This window comes from Eriocheir sinensis, chromosome 65 (assembly GCF_024679095.1).
Source record: "Eriocheir sinensis breed Jianghai 21 chromosome 65, ASM2467909v1, whole genome shotgun sequence".
NCBI classification, from domain to species: domain Eukaryota; kingdom Metazoa; phylum Arthropoda; class Malacostraca; order Decapoda; family Varunidae; genus Eriocheir; species Eriocheir sinensis.
This window is the reverse complement of record NC_066573.1, coordinates 5,599,457-5,624,897: the sequence shown is the minus strand read 5'-3', so window position 1 is coordinate 5,624,897 and position 25,441 is coordinate 5,599,457. Positions and strand designations below refer to the sequence as shown.

At 45.6% G+C, this 25,441-nt stretch overlaps 1 protein-coding gene across 3 annotated transcripts in view; it reads left to right on the top strand.

The window, feature by feature from the left end:
• Positions 1 to 23,650, top strand: part of LOC126987529 (gamma-aminobutyric acid receptor subunit alpha-6-like) — a 51,712-nt gene extending 28,062 nt beyond the window's left edge. Inside the window, exons 2-8 of one of the 3 annotated variants that reach the window (XM_050844533.1) lie at positions 3,454 to 3,683; positions 5,702 to 5,784; positions 10,098 to 10,232; positions 10,755 to 10,769; positions 12,687 to 12,839; positions 16,420 to 16,643; positions 19,176 to 23,650. In XM_050844533.1, the coding sequence (XP_050700490.1) occupies positions 3,454 to 3,683; positions 5,702 to 5,784; positions 10,098 to 10,232; positions 10,755 to 10,769; positions 12,687 to 12,839; positions 16,420 to 16,643; positions 19,176 to 20,033 (1,698 nt within the window). In that variant the 3' untranslated portion in view covers positions 20,034 to 23,650. Of the gene's footprint in view, positions 1 to 3,453; positions 3,684 to 5,701; positions 5,785 to 10,097; positions 10,233 to 10,754; positions 10,770 to 12,686; positions 12,840 to 16,091; positions 16,343 to 16,419; positions 16,644 to 19,175 lie in introns of all 3 variants that reach the window. The other 2 variants (XM_050844531.1, XM_050844532.1) reach the window with 2 other exon arrangements.
• The last annotated feature ends 1,791 nt before the right edge of the window (positions 23,651 to 25,441 follow it).

The window sequence follows — 25,441 nt, the reverse complement described above, 5'->3', positions numbered from 1 at the left end:
TACGCGCACAATTTTTTTTCTTCTTTTTTGTCGCTACCCTTTCCTCTTTCCTCCCTATCTCTCCCCTTCATTCCTACCCCCCCCCCTCTCTCTCTCTCTCTCTCTCTCTCTCTCTCTCTCTCTCTCTCTCCAAATCGATGTATATGCAAGGTTACGAGTTTTCTATATATTTTTTTCCACGCACGATCTCTCTCTTTTTGTCACCTCTCTATTATCCTCCCCCCCTATCTCCTTCCTTTATTACATATTGGCCCCTTTCCTCATGCCTGCCTTCACCATCGCCTCCTTCCTTCACCCCTTCGCCCTCAATTCATACCTCTCCCGTTATTTCTTCCCTTCGTTCCCTTCCCCAGGTTCCTACCCTCCGTTCATCCCTTCAAAGACATAATTACTGAACAGAAAAATCTTACAAACTCGTAAACGCCCCCTCTACACCCGAAATTGACCTCTTTTTAGGCCACTCATCTCTAATTTCTTTTATATGAGCAGAGTTTAACGTTTTTATTGTTTTATTTCATTTGCCATTGAGCTGCTTCCTTAACAAACAAAAAAAATAAGCATCAATAGACCACTCAAATGGTCAGACCACCAACACCTCTCGTCCCTTGAACAGCATCTTGAAAACCGTCTTATCAACCTCTTCCCTTAAAAGTGATCTCCCAAATGTTATGACGTGCACTCTTAAGAGGCGAGACTATCCTGGGCAGGGGCTCCTCAGCGCACTCTCCCCTTCCTTTTATTTTTAAGAGACTTTGCTAAACACCTTGACAGTCCAGTAATAGCAAGCGTGTGTGTGTGTGTGTGTGTGTGTGTGTGTGTGTGTGTGTGTGTGTGTGTGTGTGTGTGTGTGTGTGTGTGTGTCTCTCTCTCTCTCTCTCTCTCTCTCTCTCTCTCTCTCTCTCTCTCTCTCTCTCTCTCTCTCTCTCTCTCTCTCTCTCTCTCTCTCTCTCTCTCTCTCTCTCTCTCTCTCAAGACCAGCAAATTCAACAAGCAATCAAACGAGTAATTGCGCAATGAGGGAGAACCGCTAATATTAATAATTTTTAGCGATAATACTGCAGTGTTCAGCGAGGATTACTAGAGAGAGATTCAAACTATTTCCTCATATTTAAAGAGAGGCACGCAAGCCACATTAGTAAGGAAGGGACAGAGAGGGAAATATTTGACTAAGACAGAGATGAAGAGAGGAGAAAACAACCTCCTGTCTGTCTATCTGTCTGTCTGTCTGTTAGTCTTTCGTATTTTCTATATTTTTCTTTCTGCTTCTTTATTTTTTATTTGCATTTTTTTTTCTTTCCTCTCTTCTCTTTTTCCTATTTTCTTATATTTTTTTGTCTTTTATCCTTTTCTTTCCTTATGAATCAATCTCTGCTTCTTGTTCCTTTTCTTCTACTTCTTCTTTTCCTTCTTTTATTCCTCCTCCTCCTCCTCCTTCCTTTTCCTTTTCTTCATTCCCTTCATTTACTCTTCCCAACGTCTCCCCCTCGTCTCCCTCTCAGCCTCCGCCCTTAAGAAGCAACCGTGGCCTCAGTTCGCTCACTTCAACGAACAAATCTTCAACTCTTCCTCTCTCTCCTCACGAGCAATTTCCACCTGTCTTTCACGCCACCCACACAGAGGTAGCATACCCCCTCCATACCCCCCCCTTTCCTCCTCCTCCTCCTCCTCCTTTTCCTCCAACACCTTTCATACACCTGTGTTTAGCGAAATTTTCCTGTCCTAATATTTTTTTTTCATTTTTATTTTGTTTCTCTGAAGGTGTTATCTACTTCAGTTTCTATGCTGGTGTTGTTGTTGTTGTTGTTGTTGTTGTTGTTGTTGTTGTTGTGTTGCTCTACTTTTCTCTTTCTTTTTTCTTTTATTCTCTCTCTCTCTCTCTCTCTCTCTCTCTCTCTCTCTCTCTCTCTCTCTCTCTCTCTCTCTCTCTCTCTCTCTCTCTCTCTCTCTCTCTCAACGTTCCAATATTAGCCACCATCACCCATTGCTGTCACCCCACCAAACATCTCCATTATCTCCCCATCACTCGTCTCATCTCCCTCTGTCACCCTTTTCCTCCCCTCACCCCTATTTTCTACTCTTCCCCTTCCCTTGCTGCGTACTCAAACTTCCTCCTCCTCTCTCCCTCCTCCTCCTCCCCTCTCTCTCCCTCCACTCTCTTCCCCTGTTCAGTCAGTTCTATATTTGTTCATCTCTCGAATTTTCATGTCTGCTCGCTCGTTTCATCCCCTTCTCTCCTTCACCTTTTATTAATCAAGTTTCAGTTTTTCTTCTCTCTCCTTCAATGCATCGCTCCCTCTCGCACCCTCTCTATCTATCTATCTGTCTGTCTGTCTATGTTTAGCGTCCCCTTCCTCCTCCTCCTCCTCCTCCTCCTTCCCATCCTTTCTTTCATACCTTGCCATTTATCGCTTAATTTCACTGTCTCGCTCACACCTACTAACTCTGTATTCTTTTTCTTCTTCTATGGCATCTTAATAATGTTGTATATCACCTTTTCTTCCCCTATCTCATGTCTCCCCTTACTCCCTCATACCTAACGTCACTCTCCTTTCTACTACTATCTACCTGTCTTTCTCACACCCGTAAACAACCTTATTATCTATCTTTATCATCTACCCTCTTACTCCCTTCTCACTTCACTGTCGCTATGTTCCTTCTCCTGTCTTCCTCCCCCTCCTTCTCTACCTTCTCCTCATCTTGTCTCATTCCTCACTTCCCTTCGAACATATTTATTCTCCCCAACCATATACGTAATACTTTCTTTTATCCTCTCTCCTTTACCTCCCTTCTCCTCCCTCCTTTCACTTAAATACCTCCAGTACTCTAACTCTCTATCTCTTCACTTACACCTCGGTTCCTTCCTCCAGTCCACTCTCCTTCTGACATGTTCCTAACCTTCTCTCTCTCTCTCTCTCTCTCTCTCTCTCTCTCTCTCTCTCTCTCTCTCTCTCTCTCTCTCTCTCTCTCTCTCTCTCTCTCTCTCTCTCTCTCTCTCTCTCTCTCTCTCTCTCTCTCTCTCTCTCTCTCTCTCTCTCTCTCTCTCTCTCTCTCTCTCTCTCTCTCTCTCTCTCTCTCTCTCTCTCACACACACACACAGTCGTACTTCCATTATGCGTCTCCTCCACCTTATCCACCTCTAATTCCCCTTCTCATACCCACCTCCCCTAACTCCTCTATCTCTCACTCACTCTTCCGCTCTCTCTCACTCTCTATGCAACTCTCCCTTTATGGTTGTCCTCCACTTCCCCTTTCTCAGGCGCCATGTGACCAGTGATGTTGCGGCGCCAAGCTATAATAGTGATCAATCAACATCTCAGAAGCACCTCGCCTACCTTCTGTCTCTCTCTCTCACTCTGACTTTCTCCCTCACTCTCTTACCCTCACAGTGGTATGCTACGCGACTCTCATTCTGTCCTCACTCACTCACTCTCTTCTCTCTCTCCCCCCACACAGTCTTACTCTATGCAACTGTACCTGCGCCAAGTGTGGTTCGACCCGCGCCTCCGCTTCAACAAGACGGACCTCAGCAAGGCGGAGTTCTCCATGAATTGGATGTTCGCCGCCAAGCTCTGGAAGCCCGACACCTTCTTCATCAACGGCAAGAACTCCTACGCCCACAAGATCACGGCGCCCAACACCTTCATCCGCCTCCAGCACGACGGACAGATCACGTGGTCCCTCAGGTGGGTGCTGATTGGTTGATGACTGGCCGGCTGGGTCACTGGTGGATTATGATTGGTTGGTTGGTCGCTGGGTGGCTGGGTGGGTGATAGCATGGTTTTAGGAAAGGTAGGTTATGTCTGTCATGGTGTGAAAGAGTGTGAGGGAAAGGAAATGGATGTTTGGAGAAAAGGGAAGGATGTGGAAGAAAATTAATGGACTTCGTAGGGATAGGAAGGAAAGGGAAGGGAAGGGGTGGGAAGGAGAGGGAAAGGCAGGGAAGGGAAGAGAAGGGAAGGGGAAAGGAAGGAAGGAAGGGAAGGAAGGAAGGAAGAAGGAAGGAAGGAAGGGAAAGGAGAGAAGGGAAAGGGATGGGAAGGGAAAGGAAGGGAAGGGAAAGGAAGGGGAGGGGAGGGAAATGAAGAGAAAGAAAGAGAAACGAAGAAAAGGGCTGGGAAGGGAAGGGAAGGGAAGGGAAGGGAAGGGAAGGGAAAGGAAAGAAGGGAAAGGGTTGGGAAGGGAAAGGAAGGGAAGGGAAGGGAAGGAAAGGGAAGGGAATGGGAGGGAAGTGAAGGGAAAGAAAGAGAAACGAAGAAGAGGGTAGGGAAGGAAAGGAAAGGGAAAGGAAGAGAAGGGAAGTAAAGGAAAGGAAAGGGGAGGAAATGGAAGAGAAAGGAGAGTTAGAAAAAAAAGATGTTTAGAGGGATGAGAAGAAATGTTTTAAAGGATATAATAAGGTGAAGGATGTTTAACTTTAAGGAAAAGATACGTTTAAAGGCATGAGCTGGAGGGTTTTAAAAAAGGAAAATAATGCCTGATCGAAAGGAATAGAAATGGGTGTTAATAAAAGGAAAAAGGGATTATCTGAAGGAAAGAAAAGGGAAAGAAAAAAAAGGGGTGTCTCACGGAACGGGAAAAAATGTTATAGAGAGGAATGAAATGTTCACAGAGATAGGAAAAAGGTCGATAGCAGGAAGGAGGAGGAACAGAAGAAAAGGAGAAGAGAGAAGGAGAGACGGGAAGAGGAGTGAGAGGGGAGGGTTGAGGTGATGGGAAGAGACAGGTGAAGGGAAGAAACGGGAAGGAATATACTTAAGTTAGTAAGAAGAAGAGACCAACATATCTTTAAGTAAACTGTGGTGTGGATAAGTGACTATGGTGGCAGTGGTGGTAGTGGTGGTAGTAAGTGTTGGTAGTTGCGATGTTGGTTGTATAGTGGTGGTGGTGGTGGTGGTAGTGAGGAAGAAAATAAGGAAAAGTGAAGGAAGAAAAAGAAAAAAAAACTAGCAGACAGCGATGGAAGGAAAGGGAAAGAGATGATAGGGGAAGGGAAGGAGAAAAAGGAACAGGAAATGGAGGAAAGGGAAGAAGGAAGTAGAGAAGGTGGTGGTGGTGGTGGTGGTGGTGGTGGTGTTTGATAAGCTTGAAGATGAAGGGAAGATGGGAAAAGTGTGCAGTTGGCTTTAAGAAATGAAGGATATTAATAAGAATCTCTCTCTCTCTCTCTCTCTCTCTCTCTCTCTCTCTCTCTCTCTCTCTCTCTCTCTCTCTCTCTCTCTCTCTCTCTCTCTCTCTCTCTCTCTCTCTCTCTCTCTCTCTCTCTCTCTCTCTCTCTCTCTCTCTCTCTTCTCCCAACCCTCTCTTTCTCTCCTCTCTTCTTCTTCTCCCTATTTTTTCTTTCCTTTTCCCTTCCTCTCTCCCAAACCTTCTCTTTCTCTTCTCCCTCCCTCTCCTCCCAACTCTCTTCTTCTCTCCCTCCTCCCGTCCTCTATAACCAAACTTTCTCTTCTTTTATTCTCCCTCTCTCAACCTTGTCATCTTTCCTTCTTCCTTCCTCTCTTTCCAACCTGTTCTTTCTTTCCTTTTTCCCTTCCTCGCCTCTCTCTATCCTCTCTTTATTTCTCCCTCCCTCTCTCACCAACCCTCTCCTTCGTTCCGTCTCCTTTCCTATTTCCCTCTCTTTTATCCCCTTCTCTCTTCCTTCCTTTCCTCTTCCTTCCTCTTCTTTCCTCTCCTCTCCTTCCTCTCGTCCCCCCCGCAGGCTCACCGTCCGCGCCAGCTGCAAGATGCACCTCCGAAAGTTTCCCCTCGACACCCAGCTCTGTCCCCTCAGCCTCGCCTCCTGTAAGTACCTTCTGCGGCGTACCTGACGGAGGGGAGGAAGGTGTGTGTGTGGGGGGTAGGGGTGGGTTTGTGTGGAGGGGGGGGGGTGTAGTTGGTGTGTGTGTGTGTGTGTGTGTGTGTGTGTGTTTCATTTCATTTCCCTCATTTCCTGTTTCTTTTCTTAATCTTTTCTCCTATCTCCCTTCTTTCATCTCTCCCTTCTAATGTTTTCCTCCTTAATCTTTTCTCATTTTCTCTGTTCCTTCTGCCCATCTTTCCTATCTCTTTTCTCTTTCATTAAAACTATCCTCTCTAATCAAATCCTCTTCTCCTCCTCCTCCTCCTTTCCTCCTTCCTTTCTTTTCCTTTCTCATTTCCTATTTCCTTATATCTTTCTCATTTATCGTTCCTCCTTTCTCACAACTCTCCTTTCTAATGTTTTCCTTTTCTCCATCTTTTTCCTCCTTTCCTCCCTTTCTCCTCCCATCCACCCCTTGCTTCTCCCTCCTTCCTACTTTTTTTTTCCGTTCCTCATTCACTTCTTTCCTTCTCCTCCTCCTCCTCCTTCTCCTTTCTCTCTTCCTGCCTTTAGCGAGAGAACGTGAGCCTCTTAAAAAGTTACGGTTCTTGATAATAATTCTTGGTCTTCTTAAAAAAAAAACTATACACGTCATCTCTTGTTTATCGATGCGTAATAAAGCAACAGTTCTATCTATCTATCTGTCTATCTATCTATCTATCTATTTATATACTTCACCGCTTTTTATCATCCTTGTATTTCTTCTTCGTAATATTAATCGTGTTTCTGTTCTTCTCTTTCTTATTCTTCCTATTCTTGTCCTTATTCTTGTTTTATGTTCGTCTTCTTCTCGTTTTTTTTTATATTGTTCTTCTATCAAAATCTCACCTTCTGATCTCTTTCTTTGTTGGCTTTATTTCATTATTTTCCTGTTTCTATGTACGACTGCAGGAATTTAGAGTTTTTTTCAATTATATTTCTTCCGTTTGTCGCAGTCTCTCTCTCTCTCTCTCTCTCTCTCTCTCTCTCTCTCTCTCTCTCTCTCTCTCTCTCTCTCTCTCTAATATTTTTTCTGACCGCTCCATTTCTCTTCATCTTTTCTTTACTTTCTGCATTAAACACTTTACGTATATTACTGGCCTCCTCCTCCTCCTCCTCCTCCTCCTCCTCGTCCTCGTCCTCCTCCTCCTCCCATTTTTCACGACTTTTTCTCCTTCTTCAACTTTAATTTTCAACGCTTCCCTCTCAGCTGGTTCGTTTTCTTTCCTTCCTCCTTTTTCCTCTCCCTCCGGTTTTCCTCCTCTCTCCTTCGAGCACTCCTTTATCACGGTTCGTCATTTTTCTTTCCTCTTCTTCCTCCTCTTTTCCCTTTTTGTCATTCTCGTTTCTCTCCTTCCCCCCTTCCTTCCTTCCTTCCTTCCCCTTCTCTTTCCTTATTCTTATGCTTTTCCTTCATTTCCCTTTCCTTCTTTTCCCTTCCTTTCCCTCGCATTGCCTTCCTCCCCTTTCCTTTCCTTCTTTCTTCTCCTTTTTTCTCTCCTTTTCTTTCCCTTCTCTTTTTCTTTCTTTCCTCCCTTTACTTCCTTTACCTCTTCCTTCCTTCCTCTCTCTCTCTCTCTCTCTCTCTCTCTCTCTCTCTCTCTCTCTCTCTCTCTCTCTCTCTCTCTCTCTCTCTCTCTCTCTCTCTCTCTCTCTCTCTCTCTCTCTCTCTCTCTCTCTCTCTCTCAAGCACGTCACTTCAATACACTTCACCTTCATCTTCGTCTGTCTGTCATTCACTTCTAAACTTTCTCTCTCACTTTCACGTTCATTCTGATTCTTCCATGTATAAACTTTTTCACTTTTCATTATTTTTTTTATTTTTCATTTTTCTTTTCTTTCTTTTTCTTGGTGTTGATCGTGTTTCTTGGTCTTGTTCTTCTTGTTTTTTTTCTTGTTTTTCTTTCATTCGTATCCTTTTAGTTCTTTCTGTTCTTCCTCTTTTTGTTATTTCTTTTTTTCTCATTTTTATTCTTTGTTGTTATCGTTCGTCTTAGTTGTCTTTTTTTTTCTTTTTCACTCATTATCTTCATCATCGTCCGTTTTCATTTATCTTTTTCTGCTTCCAATTATCACTATTATTATTTAGTCTTTCTTTCTTATCTTCTTTTTCTCTCATTTTATGTTTCTTCGTCTTTTTTTCCTCCTCCTCCTTTCCTTCTCCCGCCTCTCGTCTTCTCCGTCTCCCTCTCCCCCTCTTCTTTTCCCTCTTTCTCTCTCGTTCTTCCTTTTTCTCCCTCTTCCTCCTTCTCCTTCTCCCTCTTTCTTCCTCTTTCCCTCTTCCCCTTTCTCCCTCTCCCACTCTTCTCTTTCTATCTTTCTTCCTCTTCCCCTTTCTCCCTCCCCCTCGTCTTCTCGTTCTTCTTCTTGCCCTCTTTTCTTTCCCTCTTTCTCCCTCTCTCCCTCTTCCTCTTTCTCTCTCTTCCCCTCTTCCCTCTCCCTCTTTCTCCCTTTTTCTCCCTCTCTCCCCCTCTTTCTCCCTCTTCCCCTCTTCCCTCTCCCTCTTTTTTCCTTTTTCTCCCTCTCCCCCTCTTCTCTTCTCCCTCTCTTCGTCTTCTTTTCCCTCCGCCAATTCAACTTTTCCCTCATGCGCATTTTAACTTCAACTTCTTTCCCCCGTTCAACTTATTTTTCCTTCCTTCCTTCTTTTTTTCGTCTCTTTCTTCCACGTTCCTTCTTTTTTCCCTTTTTTCACAACAGTTTATCTTTTTTTCTTCCCCTCTCTTGATTTACTTCCTCTATAAAATAAGCCTCCTAGGCCTAAACTCTATTAAATATTCGGTATTAGCATTTTTTTCTGTATTAAATTCCTAAACTTAATCCTTTCTTTTTTATTTATTTCACTAGTAACATATATACATTTTTTTTTACGTTCTCTCTCTCTCTCTCTCTCTCTCTCTCTCTCTCTCTCTCTCTCTCTCTCTCTCTCTCTCTCTCTCTCTCTCTCTCTCTCTCTCTCTCTCTCTCTCTCTCTCTCTCTCTCTCTCTCTCTCTCTCTCTCTCTCTCTCTCTCCTCTTTTTCGCTCTCTCTCATTCTCTCAATCATTCTCTCTCTCTCTCTCTCTCTCTCTCTCTCTCTCTCTCTCTCTCTCTCTCTCTCTCTCTCTCTCTCTCTCTCTCTCTCTCTCTCTCTCTCTCTCTCTCTCTCTCTCTCTCTCCAGTCTCTCTATTCACCTCTCGTTACACTTTCTCTCTTTCCTCCTTTCACGCCGCCTCTCTCTCTCTCTTCCTTTATCTCACAGTTTCACTTTTAATCATCCTTTGAACCTTCATTTGACTCTTTTAATTTACCTCTTTCCCTTCCCTATTCACTTTTTATCGCTTAGGTCACCCAGCTCCCTCGTCCCCCCCCCCTCCTTCTTCTCTTCTATCTCTTCATCTTTCTCTCTTCTTCTTTCCTCATTTCTTACCTTCTTCTCCTCTCTCATCTTCATCCTCTTCCTCCATCTTCTCTTCTCCCTCTTTTTTTCCCTTCTCTTATTCTTATTTCTTCCTCTCGTCTTCCTCCTCCTTTTCCAGCTTCTTCTTCTTCTAGTATCCTTTTTCCTCCTCCTGTTTCTCATTCTTTCTCTACTATTCTTCCTCTTCCTCCTTCCCCTCCTATCTCAGCTATCCCTCTTTCTCCTCCTCTCTCTTACCCCTTCTCTCCCTCTTGTTTCTTCTACTTCTGCTATTTCTCCTCCATCTACTACTTTTCTTTCTCTCCCTCCTGTTCCTTCTTCATCTACCGCTCCTCCTCTTCCTACCCTTCTTTTTTTCGCTCTCTGTATTCTTCTGCTCCTTTTCGATCTTCTCTTCCTCCTTCTCATTCACCAACCCTTCCTTTCTTTTCCTACTCTTCCTCATTCCCTTCTTCCTCTTCCCTTCACCTTTCGTTCTCTTCTCACCTCTCTTTTCTCTCCTCTGCTTCCTCTTATATAGTTTCCTTTTTACTTCTCCTCCTCTAGTCTTGACATCTTTTCCTTCTCTCTGACAATTCCTTATCGCTCTGACTTCCTGCTCTTCCATCCTGAAATATCCTCCTCTTTTTTGTCTCTTTATCTTTATATCGTCTTCCTCGGCCCTTTGATGGCCTTCCTCTTTTCTCCTGACCCTGCTCCCTCCCTGCCCTCGCCCAATGCCTCTTTCTTTTTTCCCACATTTTTCACGTCTTTTTCTGCCCTTTGATACTTCCTCCTTCCTCCTGCCCTCTCCTGATCCCTCCTCCTTCTCTTTTCCCCACACATACCTTCGCGCTCCTCGTGCTGCCCTGCTGACGCCTCGCTCCGCTCCCCAGACGGGTACAACGCCGAGGACATGGTGTACAAGTGGGCGCCATCCATGGTGACGGTGGACCCGGACGTGAGCATCGCCCAGTACGAGCTCTTCAACATCTCCACGGGCAAGGACCGGGTGGTGGTGCAGCGCAAGGGTGAGTGCCGCACCGGCCACGGCTGGCGACATGAGGGGTGCAGGGAGTCAGGGGCAGCGCATGCATGGACGACCGCTGCCGCCCCTCGACTAATGCTTGTGTGCTGAGGGCTAATGGCGGCTATGAGGGTAGGATTAGGACGAAGTTAAGAGAAGGGATTGTTTTCTCGCCTAACGCTATGAAGAAAAGTCGGCTGTAAGATCATGGCAAAGAACCAAAAACTGTTGTAGAACGAGAGATACTTATAAAGGCAGGGGAAGGCGTTGCTCACATAATCTTATATAGCTCACATTGTGAATTAACTTAACTTATGATATGAAAACTAACATACTAATGAGGTTGGAGGTTTCTATAGTGTCAAAAAATTTTACTAATACCTATAAAAAACAGCCCTCTTACCACGGGCAATTAGTTGATGGCAACAGTGATATAATAACCTGTCCGACACATGTATTACAAATGTTGAACAATAACCAGGTAATGCCTTTGACTAACGATAATTAATTTCCCTTTTGCCTGCAGAGAACAGACGGCCAGGTGAGTGTTGATGCTAATGACAGCTTTGTTTGCCCCCCGCGGGTGGAATTATTGTTACCTTCCTGAGTACACCTGCCGCTGATGAGAGTGTCTGGCGCCTGCTGATTACGGCAATGGTATCGATTTATCTGTGCGGAGGGGAGAGAGAGGGAGGAAAAGAAAGGAAGGAAAAAGGAAACAGAGAGAGAGAGAGAGAGAGAGAGAGAGAGAGAGAGAGAGAGAGAGAGAGAGAGAGAGAGAGAGAGAGAGAGAGAGTTATACAATTACACACAAACACACCCACACACACACAAACACACCCACACACAAACAAACATAACAACATACAAACATAGGCACACACAAACAACAGGAGTAAATAAAGAGTCATCTAGTTGTAAATACATCCACTGCAAACTGAAAGAAACATACGAAATGAAGAGGAAAAATATATACGCCTTTAAAGGGGTTGAGAAAATTACATATATGCTACCACGGAGATGAAAAAAATAGACAAAAAAATCGGAGAGATGGCGCCAGCAGGAAAAAAATAGACAAAAAATAGACAAAAATAGACAAAATTAGACAAACAGACAAAAAAAGACAAAAATAGACAAAATAGAAAAAATAGACAAAATAGACAAAAATAGACAAAAATTGACATAAATAGACAAAAACAGACAAAAGTTGACAAAAATAGACAAAAAATAGACAAAAATAGACAAAAATAGACAAAAAAAGACAAAATAGACAAAAATAGACAATAATAGACAAAAAAAGACAAAAGAGACAAAAATAGACAAAAATAGACGAAAATAGACAAAAATAGACAAAAGTTGACAAAATAGACAAAAATAGACAAAAATAAACAAAATAGACAAAAAATAGACAAAAATATACAGAAATAGACAAAAATAGACAAAATAGACAAAAAATAGGCAAAAAATCGGAGAGATGGGCCAGCAGCATACCACTCCCGTACCCCATTAAGAAAATAGCCCCGGAAAGAGGATGTATCGGAGACCTTTTAAAATCATCACCGCGCTGACAAATTACACGATGCCTGATCCGTCCCCCAACCTACCTCTCCCCCTCACCCCCGCACGACACCCGCCAACCACCCATGTACCCAACACGTAGCCCACATCTTACCTGCCCCCCCCCCCCCCCCCACCCCACCCACCCAACCACACGACACTCCTCCCACCCCGTCCTATGCTACCCCGAACTTACATGACCCCAACACCCACACGGCACCTGGCCCCCACGTTACCTGCCCCCATCCACCCCCACATCACCTGCCCCCCCCTCCTTCACCTTCTCCCACCCATCCACACGACGCCTGCCCCCCTTTACTTGTCCTTCACACCTTCCCTCTCACCCCTCACCCCCCACAAGCCCCCACATGCATCTTTATAACTTCACCTTGAATATCACCACCACCACCAACACCACTACTACGACCACCACCACCGCCGGCCAGTCATCACCATCTCTACCCTTCACCACCTCAACCACCCACCTCCCTCTATCAACCCCCCATTTCTCTACCCATACTACCACCACCAACAATAACAACTCAATACTACCATTACCCACAGCCACGACCACCACCATCAATATCACTCAACATCACCCTCTTAATTATTAACAAGACCTTGAAATAAGACACACAAAAAAAGTAGATCCCGCCCCCACAAATATACTACATTGACTACAACCCCAGTAAGTCTCTACCATAACCCCCCCCCCACATACCTAAACCTCTAACCCACTTCTATCACCACCACCACCATCACCACACATACCGTCTAAATCAACCACTGCCTACCACCAATACCCTCTATACATACCACGTAGCCAAAAAAAAACTCCCGAACCACCACCACCATTGCCACTGCGCTCATGCACCTCTCGCTCCCTCCCCGCCCTCTGCAGAAGTGGTCTCAACTCTGAGCGTCAAATTCCACCTGAAGCGGCTGACGGGCTTCTTCCTCCTCCAAGTGTACGTGCCGTGCATCCTGATCGTGTGCTGCTCCTGGGTCGCCTTCTGGATCACCAAGAAGGACGTGCCGGGGAGAGTGTGTCTAGGTGAGCGACCCGTATGCCCTGCCGCCCGTTCCTGTTGCCTGTGTGTGTGTGTGTGTGTGTGTGTGTGTGTGTGTGTGTGTGTGTGTGTGTGTGTGTGTGTGTGTGTGTGTGTGTGTGTGTGTGTGTGTGTGTGTGTGTGTGTGTGTGTGTAGGTAGGTTTGATTGTCTGTGTTTGTGGTTGTGTGTGCCTCTGTGTGGGTGGGTATGTGTTTGTGTGTTTGTGTTTCTGTTTGTGTGTGTGTGTGTGTGTGTGTGTGTGTGTGTGTGTGTGTGTGTGTGTGTGTGTGTGTAGGAAAGGAAGGAAGTTAATCAGTAATTATTTTATGACGATTCTCAATATTTTTAATCATGATAATGTTGCTGTACTTGTCTGCTTCATTATTATCATTATTATTATTATTATTATTATTATTATTATTATTATTATTATTATTATTATTATTATTATTATTATTATTATTATTATTATCATTATCATTATTAATATTATCATCATCATCATCATCACCTTCGTCATCATCATCATTGCAACTCTTACCCTCAACATCGTCATCATCATTAATATGCATTAGTGTCATTATAAGTAAAAGTTTTAAAACCATCATTGCCAATACTCAAATTACGAAACAATAATTGCCAAAATTACTCAATGGAAAAAAATCTAATATTCTGAGTCCGCTATTACCTCACGTGTGTGTGTGTGTGTGTGTGTGTGTGTGTGTGTGTGTGTGTGTGTGTGTGTGTGTGTGTGTGTGTGTGTGTGTGTGTGTGTGTGTCATCCCACTTAGCCATGTGTAACTGTGTGTGCGTAGAGCAAGACAAATATTTGTGTGTACGTAACTTGTTTCTGTATTTTGTGAAGCCCTACGTGTGTGTGTGTGTGTGTGTGTGTGTGTGTGTGTGTGTGTGTGTGTGTGTGTGTGATCTGCAATGTGGTTAATAGGCCTATCGATCTATAGTATCTATTTATTTACCTGCCTGCCACTCTCCCTGAAAACAAAGGTGTACATTCAGTGTTTCCTGCCGGTGGTAACTCTCGTACAGTTCAAATATTTCACGCCTCAGAGAAGACTTAAAAGAATAGGCTAAGAAGCGCACAAAGAAGAATGAAAAGAAAAAATACTGGGTTCAGCATGGAGAGGCATAACGCGAGCACCGTGTATTCGTTAGTAAACAGGCAAGGGTTGATGATACAGTAGCGACGTTTAAGAATAAGAACCGGTCTTGTGCAGGTCATATCACGTGCCAAAGTAACAGAAAGGCAACCCATGTATTATAGAGGCCAGGGCAGACAGAGGACCAGGTGGAGAGATTATTTTTTTTGCTTTCCTGAACATCATCAACAGAGAGAGAGAGAGGAAAACGTTGGGAAAGGCCTTTATCAAGCAATGGCCTATATGGAATTGGTGGATGATGATGATGATGATGATGTATCTATCTATCTATCGATATTTATCTATCAACCTGTGTGTGTGTGTGTGTGTGTGTGTGTGTGTGTGTGTGTGTGTGTGTGTGTGTGTACAGGTATGTGTGAACCCGGCCTAGTTTGGGAGCTACACACCTGAGCAATCAAGCCAATCACACCTTTCACCTTTGCTTTAATTAGCGCGCCGGTGTCCACAGGTACAGTACACTTGCCGGGCCTGGCGTGCACCGACCTACCTGCCTACCCGCCTGCCCGCCATTGCCACGCACCTCCTCCCGTCACTAATGGTCACTTCCTCTTTTGTTTCAGCCCCGCTCAGCACCTTTGTGTCCGTAACTTTCGCTTTTCATTATTCCCTCACACTGATCCACGTTCGTTTTATATTTCAGAGTTATTTTTTCGCGAGTGATTATCCTTCATATGCGTTGTTACCCTTCCGGAGGCTTTTCTTCTCACCCATCTTTTAAATTCCTGTCTTCCTTCACGGGGCAGCTGCATTGGACGGGGCGGGGCATACATAGACACGGGCCATCATGCCATCATTGCGCGTGTAAAATGGGGTAATCGGTGGCATGATTGTGGGAGTGACCAGAGCCGGGAGCGTGTAAAGCGATGGTGATGAAACACTGGTGGTGGTGATGAGGGGGGGGGAGGGGGGGGAGGGGAGTGGTGATGACGGCGGTATTTAGATCACCTCCAGCACACCATCTCCTCCTCCCCCACTGCAATACCCGCTCTGCCCCCGTCCTGCTCCGCCCCGTCCATTCCTGCTGCCGCTCCTGCTCCCGTTCTACTGTCGTTGCTATCACCGCTCACTGCTCACTGTCCCCCCCCCCCCTCCCCCATCCGCCTCCCCTCCCTGCTCTTAACTATAGATGCAAACCTCACTGAATATGTGGGATGCTGGAGTTTATCGCTATTTCACATATACTTTTGGAGTCTCATTTTATTACTTAATGGATGCTCTTTTTTTTAATGTTGAATGTTTTGCCGTTAAGTTTAAGTGATTTATGTTTTGTTTATCTGTATGTCATTGGGGGTTTAAAGTAGGTGATATATGTTTTTTTTAGCCTTTTCTTTGTTATATACAAGATTAAGAGGGGAAAAGAATACGTGTTTGATTCATGTATATTCTCTAAGTAGGTTACGGTGGCCCCTCCCCTTATCCCACACTCAACATTCATTATAATACCATAACCCCATCATATCATTAACCCCCATACCCCACCCCTCATCCCCCTTCCCTGCTAACTATGCCACTTCTCCACCCTTCCCTCCCTCCACCTCCACTACTTCCACTATCTTCTCTCCCTCACCCACTAACACCATGTCACGTTTTTCCTTTCACTACCACCAGCCCCTGAAATCCACCACCACCACCACCGTCACTACCTCCACCCAGAGCCTCCACCTACTTCCCACCTCTACTTTTGTTCCCATCCTCCACCATCATCAGTAACAAAACTCTCCTCCCCTACGATGTTTCTATACACAGGCCTCCCCCCCCCCCCCCCCACACACACACAGCCCTGACATCTATCCCTAAGCCTTTCACAATCCCTCACTATCACACAAACATTTCACATCTACCGATCCACCACATAGCATCCACCAACCACCCATCTCGCTATTATCATCCACCCATCACCGCAGACTCTCCCAAAAGATACCATCACACATTGCCACCACCCCACTACCCCTCCATCCACCACCACACAGACCCCCTCCCATAAGTACCACCACCACTACACTCACCTCCACCCCCCCTCAATAGCCGCCCGTCACCACCGGCCATCACCACCACCTCACTACCTCTCCACAATCAGGTATCACCACTGTGCTAGTTCTAACCAAGATGGGATTTGCTGAACGCGCATCCTTGCCTAAAGTCACATACGCCGTGAGCTTGGACTACTTCGTGATCCTCTGTTTCACATTCGTCTTCGGCGCCCTCGTGGAGTTCGCGATGATAAACTTCCTGGAGCGGAGGGCGAAACGGCACCAGCAGCAGATGGTGAAAGCCAAGAAAGACTTAGAGGAGCGTGCTAAGGCCGGGAGTGCTGATGACGAGTTGATGGTGGGTACTTGTTACTTTGTCCATTATGTGCTGTGTCTCCTTATTGTGTATGTTTTATTTCTCCCTCGCGGCGCCAGGTGTGACCACGGTGCTGTCCATGACCACTCTAGGCTTTGGGGGGCGCTCAGCCTGGCCCGCTGTCTCCTACGCCACAGCCCTGGACTACTTCGTCATTCTGTGCTTTGCCTTCGTGTTCGCGGCGGTGCTGGAGTTTGCTTGCATCAACTTCATGGAGCGGGCGGTCAACAAGCGACGCAAGAAGCTGGAAGACCTCAAGCGCCAGATACAAGAGCGCATCATGGTGTGTTGCTATGACGGGGAATCCTGTAGATTTGCACGACGTGGCCCCTGTCCACCTCTAGCTCCTTCCCTGTCTAGCAGCCTCCTGCACCTCTAGTTCGTGACGGTGGGGTGTGGCGCACGCTTGGTCTGTGTGCCGGTGGTGTAGGCAACACTGGCTTCTGCTGAGCCTCACTCCGCCACCGGTGTCGAGGAGGGGAAGCTTTCCTCCCTGTGTACTGCGTGGCGCCACACGTAAACACCTCCATTAATTGAAAACACTTGGCACAGCTAATATGTTGCATAACTTTTTTTAAACTCTGCTTCCTTTTTTGATGCAGTAAAGTGTTATCTTTCCTGACCTGTGTACCGTACAACATTACATCGTAGTAGTCTCTTCCTGTTCTGTACACGTAGTGACCACTGAGTGACTGATTGTTAACTCCCCGTTGATTAGCGTCACACCATCCTAGAACCCGCTTCACTGCTTGTCTCGTAATGTTGTGGTCAGGATCCTCTTTCTTCCACAGTTACTCCTCTAAAATACTTCCCCTCCATCTTCCACACTCTTCCGTTTACTTGTCTTCCATCTTCTACACTTCCGTTTTCTTTGTTGACGGTAGCTTGCATGATCCGTGTACACTACTCTGCATGAGCCGGGGCAGGCTGTGTCTTGGGGTTGCGGGGCATGTTGGTGGTCACGAGGGGCCGGACAGCAGCCGTGACCCGCAGGAGGCTGCTGCGGTGAGCCGGCCCGCCGCCTCAGCCTGGGTGTGGATGTGGAGGCTCGCAGCACAGGGCCGGACTTAACTAATATATGGACTTGTTATTACTAGCTCTGCATCATTTAGCTTTAAATGTCACACTCTCCTGGTGTTTTAATGTGTACATTTCATAGTAACTAGTTATCTTAGTGGTGGTTATTCCTATTGGTGTGTAAATTTGGCTTATCCAACTTTTTTTCTTTTAATTGTTCCTGAGTGTGATAAAGGTCTTGGGACTGTAAATCCCTTGCCCGCCACACCGCCATGCCCTCAGCTGACGGAGCTCCAGGGCGGGCCAGCGTGAGTGTCCTGGAAGCAGCAAGGATTCTGTGAGTGAGTCGTGGCCAGCAAGGAAAAATTATCAACCTCAAACTACTGTCTTAAGAGCTGACGGCGAGATGAGATCTGTTAAGTCCCTGAAGTTTAGTGCATCCCGACAGTAAACAACATTGTATGAACATCATCCAAAAATCAATATAGAAAACAGTCAAAGGACGCTCGATGCAGGGAAAATGAAGTAAAAACAAATGCCAATGAAATTTTGATATTTTGAGAATTGTTTTGCATCATGTCACCTTCAACTTAATGTACTTCAACCCGAAATTTCTTCATCACTTCCTTTATCCTTTCTTAGGGTGACAAAAATCCCTTTCTCCCCTTGTCTGGTGGTAATATGAGGCGAACATCAGTCCATGCAGACGTTATGAACTTCGGGAACGCAGCCACATCCTCTCCGACTGTTAAAACTTGCGTCTCTGCTTCTCTGGTCAAAATATAAAGTCTGTGTGGATGTCCTGAGCTGCGGAAACTCATGAGACACCACAAGGATAATTTAGGACATAAGGAGTTCACAAGGGACCAGTCTGCCTATGATGAGAGTTCCCGAAAAATTGTAATGCGCCATCCTTACAGCGTCCATATAGCTGCCGTAATCGTTTGCACCGCCTCTGCCGCCCCGCCACGCACTGCCACACTCACTCTCATGTCTCCTTGCTGGGCTTCCTCTGGGCACTCAACTGTTGCCTCCTGTGGACCTCCGTCTCTGTCCACTTCCATTATTACTATTATTATTATTATTATTATTATCATTATTATTATTATTACTCATAATTCACTCAGGAGCAAACGTCAAAGGAGAGCTTAAAAGAGAGTTCAGCTTCTCATTGCCTTCCCCCGGCCACCCATCTTGCCTCGCGGCCACTCTGTGGTCACTAATCTCCCGCTTCTGGGATTTAAAAGGCTTCAAAAATCGTCTCATTATTGCCCCAAACTGTCATTCCTGAAACACCTGAGATCTAAACTTATGAGCTCCTTTGATGTTAAAGTAGTTGTTGTTGTTGTTGATGCTGTTGTTGTTGTTGTTATTATTATTATTATTATTATTATTATTATTATTATTATTATTATTATTATTATTATTATTATTACTATAATTATTACAAGTAGTACTATTATTATTTTCATTGTTATGATTAGCATTATCAATAATATTAGAATCTTAGTGTGTCTAAACTCGTCCCTATGTTATAAATTGAAAACACACACACACACACACACACACACATATATATATATATATATATATATATATATATATATATATATATATATATATATATATATATATATATATATATATATATATATATATATATATATATATATATATATATATATATATATATATATATATATATATATATATATATATATATATATATATATATATATATATATATATACACACACACACACACACACATATATAGTAACTCCCTCTGGTCCCCCAGGCGGCGGAGAAGGACGCGACGATGATGGTGACGACAACGGTGAGGGAGGACGGCGGCGTGGGCATCGGCGCCTCGCTCAAGGAAACCCTTCGAGTCCCTCTCTCCGTCGTGCCCCTGAGCGTCCGTCCTATCGAGGAGGGAGAGGCGTCCGAGGCAGGGACGCCCGACAGGCAGGCGACGCTGAAAGAGGCGCTCAGGCTGCCTCTCGCCCTGGTGCCGGAGACGCTCGGAGCCATGAAGAAGATGGAGATGGAGGGCGCCGCCAAGAAGGAGGAGAAGGAGGAGGTAGTGAGGTTGAGGAGTGCCGCCGTGTCTCCGGTAAGGCAGGAGGGTGAGGAGGACAGTGGGAGTGGAGGTGTGGACACCAGTGTGGTGAGTGGGGAGATAGACCCAATGCTGGGGAGTGGGCGGGTGTCGCGGGAGGGCGTGCTCCCCCTCTCCCGCAGCGACAGTGGCAGCATCACCAGCAAAGGCAGCCTCTTTAAGTTTAAGAAAGATTCCAAACTGAAGAAAGACAAGTCGCAGGACAGTGAGAGTGACTTGACAGTGATCAAGGTGGAGATACAGTCCGAGGACGAGGACACCACCGCCCTCCAGCCGCCCCCGCCGCCCTACACCATCTGGCAAATGCTCATGCGCAAGAAAAAGCTCATTTCGGAAATGTCGCTGGCCAACAACATCCCGTCGGAGGAGGACGTGCTGGATCGCTTCTCCATCATTGACCTGTACGCCCGCCGCCTCTTCCCCTCCTCCTTCTTCATCCTCTTCACCATCTACTGGGTGCTCTTCAACTACTATATCACGGACGAGTTCCCGCACGAGGACGGGCCCGTGGAGAGCCTCGCGCACGGCGACTAGCCCACCCTGCGCCGGGAGGACGTGACGCTCCTCCCGGCGGCGACAGAGGAGGCGGTGTGGGCGTGACTTCCCTCTCGGTCGCGGCGAGTCTCGGCAGCACGCATGGCCGCCAGGGCCGCTGCGGGCTGGCGCGGGCGTACGGCCCTGAGCCTGCAGGGCGCGGGGGAGGTGAAGGCTGAGGGTGAGTGCAGACAGACTTTGCCACGGAACAATGGTCCAAGAGGTGTTATGGCGCTTCCTTCCGTCGCGTGGCATCGAGAAGTGACGCCAGCCATCCAATCACAGCAGGGATACTGTTTCACCCACCATCTGATTGGTCACTGACGTCCCACTACACCTTCCCTCCTTCCTTCCCTCTAGCAGCACTCACCGTCGACGACACGGTACTTACTTAATATCCTTCAGACGTAGCTATAACAGTATATCATCAACACAAATATATGTAACCAGTGGTATATATATCCTATACATAAATGTGAAGACCTAAGGCATAACTATATCATCCGTCAACAGACATTCACTCCATAACACTACCATTTTAGACGCGTAGGAGTATAGATCACGTGCCATCATTCTCATTACTATGCTGCACAAGTATATTGCAAAGCCACTTGCGATATAAGTTTTTCAATAGAGGAAAAGAAACAGCAAAGTTCCGTGTACAGAACGCGACACTGAGGACCAAACTTTAGCTCACCCATAATGACAAAATCTTCACCATCACCGGAACAGTTTTGAATCAGATCACTCACCTTTGGGCTTTCCTGAACCGGCGGCGAGCACGGCGCCTCGACGCCTGCCACCGCCAGGCCTCCCTCCGCCCGCCGCACCGCGGGCCGCTGGGCGCCGGACCCACCTCGTCGGGGGTAGCCGCGGCGGGCGGCAAGCGAGTCGGCCTGCCAGGCGATCACCCGGGCGCCGGCCGTGGCCCTCGAACATAGCGACCACTGGGTCACGGGCTGTGGACGGCCGGTTCAGCGTTTTCTTATCGTTTTCAGTAAAGCCTCACTTTGTTAGACCTCAAGCTTGATTTCGTTGGAAGCCTCACATAATAAGATATACACTCCACACTGACAGACGCCATATATATATATATATATATATATATATATATATATATATATATATATATATATATATATATATATATATATATATATATATATATATATGAGCATGGGATGAAGCGCATTATACACCGCGACATGTGTGGGCGTGGTGTTGGTGGTGGTGGTGGTGGTGAGGGGGAGCACGCCCACCGCGGCTCGCCCCCCTCGCCGCCCCGCCGCCGCTCTTCTTCGTCTCCACCTGGAACAGACAAACGCCTGAGCCTGAACATAGTATACATAAGTGTAAATAAGAATATTTATGTTAAGAATCATTATGTCATAGAAAACGGAGCCTTCTATAAGAGTATTTTATCCGTAAGGACTTTGTTAAGGAGTATCATGACGCTTAGCACTAAGTCCCGCCAACACCTCATCTTGTCATTGTCTTTCGGGGGTCGGAGCGAAGATGACCGAAAACTTTTGGGACTCGAACCCTGTGTCGAGATTGAGCCCCTCGCTGCAGGGTTCACAGGCCACAAACCCAAACAGTTGATGCATTTCAAGGGGGAAGGGGAAGTGTTTTGTAACATTATGTCTTACTCTGGATTCCCCTGTTGTGTTTCATGTCACTGTTTCGGTCTCTTTAAAACGCCTGTCTGGGACTTTCTTCTTTCTTTTATCAAAGCGTTTTTTTAAATACGATGAGTCAATAGCAAACTGTTTTCTATTTTTTCAGTAAGTGTAAGTCGACGTTTACGAGTAGCCTCCTGAGCCCTCCTGGACGAGGGTTTGATTCTCTCTGGAACACTCGAGTCTAAGGTCCGTGCATTCACGCGGCATTAACAGTTATCCAAATCCGAGAGTGAAGAAGAGAAAAAAAAATCTGTCACTAATTTTCAACCTCAAAAAAAGAAAGTATTTGTAAAATGTTTCCAAACATTAATATATCTTTTTGTCTATCTGACAGATCGATGTTTATACCCTCCCATACTCTTGCATATTTTATCAATATTGCTGCAATGTTTTCATGAATATTACCCAAACACACCACCACCACATCGGCCAGGTAGCCTTTCCTTCACGTTTATAAATTCTTTTTGCATCAGTCCTCCATCCCGGTGATAATGATCCAAACTGTCCCATCGCAAGGCTCCAGCACGTCACTCTCGCTCAGCCTGTTCTCGGCACCAGCCAAGAAAGACACCGCCGACTGAATTCAAATTAACTTCACAAAATGGCCCCGCCCACTCCAGTCCAGGAACCACGGATACGATTTAACCTTTCCCAGCATCCACTACCTACATGCAGCCATACTTTAAGATTGGGCAGTAGCATACATTTATCGGGAAAGGAGGGGGGGGGGGGGTGCCTCATTCGCGAGGTTAATCAAAAAGTGAATATCTGACACCAGGCCGGCCGCGACGGGTCCGCAACCACGGGGATATCTCACGGCAAAGCTCAGTCACTCTTTCCTTTGGGGTTTCGAAAAATGAGTTGGTTCCTGCCTTCTGGAGACGATTAGCGTAAGAAAAACCTTTAAGACTTTTAAATGACAAAAAGGAGTTTCCTCTTGTTTATCATTGTTGTACTCAGCACCGCGCCGGGTTTGTTCCGTTCTCTTTTTATCATTGTTTCATTGTTGTTTTTATAGGATCCCTCAACTGCATCAGGTCACCAAGTTACTGCCTTCATTACCCTCACCTTCGGTTGCCTGTCTGACAACACACGTGATAGTTTTGACTGTTTATTATGATTATCCTTCCATTCTGTTTTCACATCGAACCTGAGTTGACTGTGTCCGAGCCTTTCTTTTCCGTTCCTCGGTCAAGACAAACTCGTTGTTGACTTACAGACACAAACCGGACGTGTTCTCTTCAAACTTTTATTTATGTGGAATGCATTTTACGAATTATCTCTATTGATTCTTTCTGTTGTTTTCAATCCATCATTTTCTTCAAGCAGCCTCCAAGTGATCGCAGTACACTGCATGATTTCATTTATGTATTTTACATGTTTGTTGGTCTATTTCTTTTATCTTCCATCCTCCTGAGTAGCTTTCACCGCCTCCACACCGACACACCTCCCCCAAAACACTGCTACTACTACATACCACACAAACACTTCGAGTATAGCTCTCACCACAATGTACCACACCCACCCCACTGCCACTGACACACACCACACCAACACTGAGTATAGCGCTCACCACCACACCACAACACCACATCACTACACCACTATTGCAACACCACCACGCCACCACCCCAATACCACCTCATCAACACCACCACACCACCACACAAACACACCACTAACAACACCACCACTAACACCAGCCCCACCACACCACAACGCCCTACTACACCAACACAATGATGAGGGTTAACCACCACACCAACGCTCACACACCACACCACAACACACCACGCCACACCGACACACCACACCACACCACACCGTCACCCCACGCCGTCACCGCCACACAAACAGCACCATCCGGGCCCTGGGAGAGCTTCCACCTTCCTCCTACCTGTTCCCAAAGACTCATTAAGTAAATTTACTGAAATAGATGTGTTTTATTTTCCTTTTATGGCTTTCTGCATGGTTCAGTTGCTTTTTTTTCTATTAAACTCAGGACAATCTTGTTTTTTCCCGTTCATATGCACGAACGTTTTATATATCTTCATTCATGTATTCCTTCAGTCATTGAGTGAGTGAGTGAGTGAGTTAGTCAGTCCGTCAGTCGGTCAGTCCGTCACTCAGTCAAGAACTCTTTCATGTATCATTTTCAGTGTCAAGTCAAGCCAACACTTGCTTACACTCCATATGCATGACCCTTTCAGTTGTCATTCATGTATTCAGTCGGTCATTCAGTCATTTATTCAGTCGGCCAGCATCCATTTTGCATCCATGTATCTATGCAGTCAGATCGGTATGTGGAGTCAGATCGGTATGTGCAGTCAGATCGGTATGTGGAGTCAGATCGGTATGTGGAGTCAGATCGGTATGTGCAGTCAGATCGGTATGTGGAGTCAGATCGGTATGTGGAGTCAGATCGGTATGTGGAGTCAGATCGGTATGTGGAGTCAGATGGGTATGTGGAGTCAGATCGGTATGTGGAGTCAGATCGGTATGTGCAGTCAGATCGGTATGTGGAGTCAGATCGGTATGTGGAGTCAGATGGGTATGTGGAGTCAGATCGGTATGTGGAGTCAGATCGGTATGTGGAGTCAGATCGGTATGTGGAGTCAGATCGGTATGTGCAGTCAGATCGGTATGTGGAGTCAGATCGGTATATGTGCACACCCGAACATGTGTTGGTCTCGTTCATCGGACAAGTAATTTTCGGGGAGAGGTCGTGCCAAAATGAGTGTCTCCCAGAGTAAACCGAACCACTGCAATTACTCCTCAAATCAGGGATAAAACTTACTCTTGAAATCTGAATTGAGAAAGAAAAAACAACTACTGTAAAATGAAAAAATAAAAGGCATGTTTTGTTAATTTTCATGAATGGAGAGATAGATTGCTAGAAATAAACGACGGAAAAAATAAAGATAAATAAAATCGAGCAAGGCAGATAGATCAATAGATAGATGAACAGATAGACAGCTTAATGACTACACCTAAAATATAAAAGATAAAGAAGAAAACTGAACACGAAATAAAAAAAATGCAAACAACCGTACTCTAAAAAAAAACAAAAAAAAGAGCCAAATGCAAAACAATAAAAATGAAAAACTATCAGAGCAATCAACCTCAGTCTCCTCCGGCCGCTCGTTATTTTTTCTTTTGTTCGGAGCAGCGTTTAGCGAGCCTTATGTTGAGCCTGTTATTGTTTGCCCTTGAGCTGCCTTCTTTGCCGTAAAAAAAAAAAAACCTGACCCAGCCTAAAACAGTCTCAGCTAAATTCTCCATGCGATTTGATTTCTGGTGTGAGTGCTAAATGGAGCGGTGCGTACAAACAGGGAGGCGTATTTTAAGACACCGTCGCTTCTCACATCAACTATTTCTAAAGGTCAAAGAGGGGATTAATCTGGTTTTCATGAGTGTTTTTAAGGTTCATGGCACAGAAGAAGGGTCCAACTACCACCAGGGTCATAAAACTACCCCTGGAAAGGCCTACAGCTCCTACGAAAGCCATGTCAAATATGTGAACTTGGGCGACGAAATGTTTTAAAATACGATCCATAAGCTACTCAGTGCGACGGGACGGTGTGTGTGTCTGCATGTCCTGACGACCCCTCGACCACTCTGCGCGACCCTATGTGTGTAGCCGGAAGGTGTAAGCGACGCGGCGGCTGATTGTAAGAAGAGAGAGAGAGGAGAGTGAAAAGACCTGAAGCGTTCTGATGTAGCGAA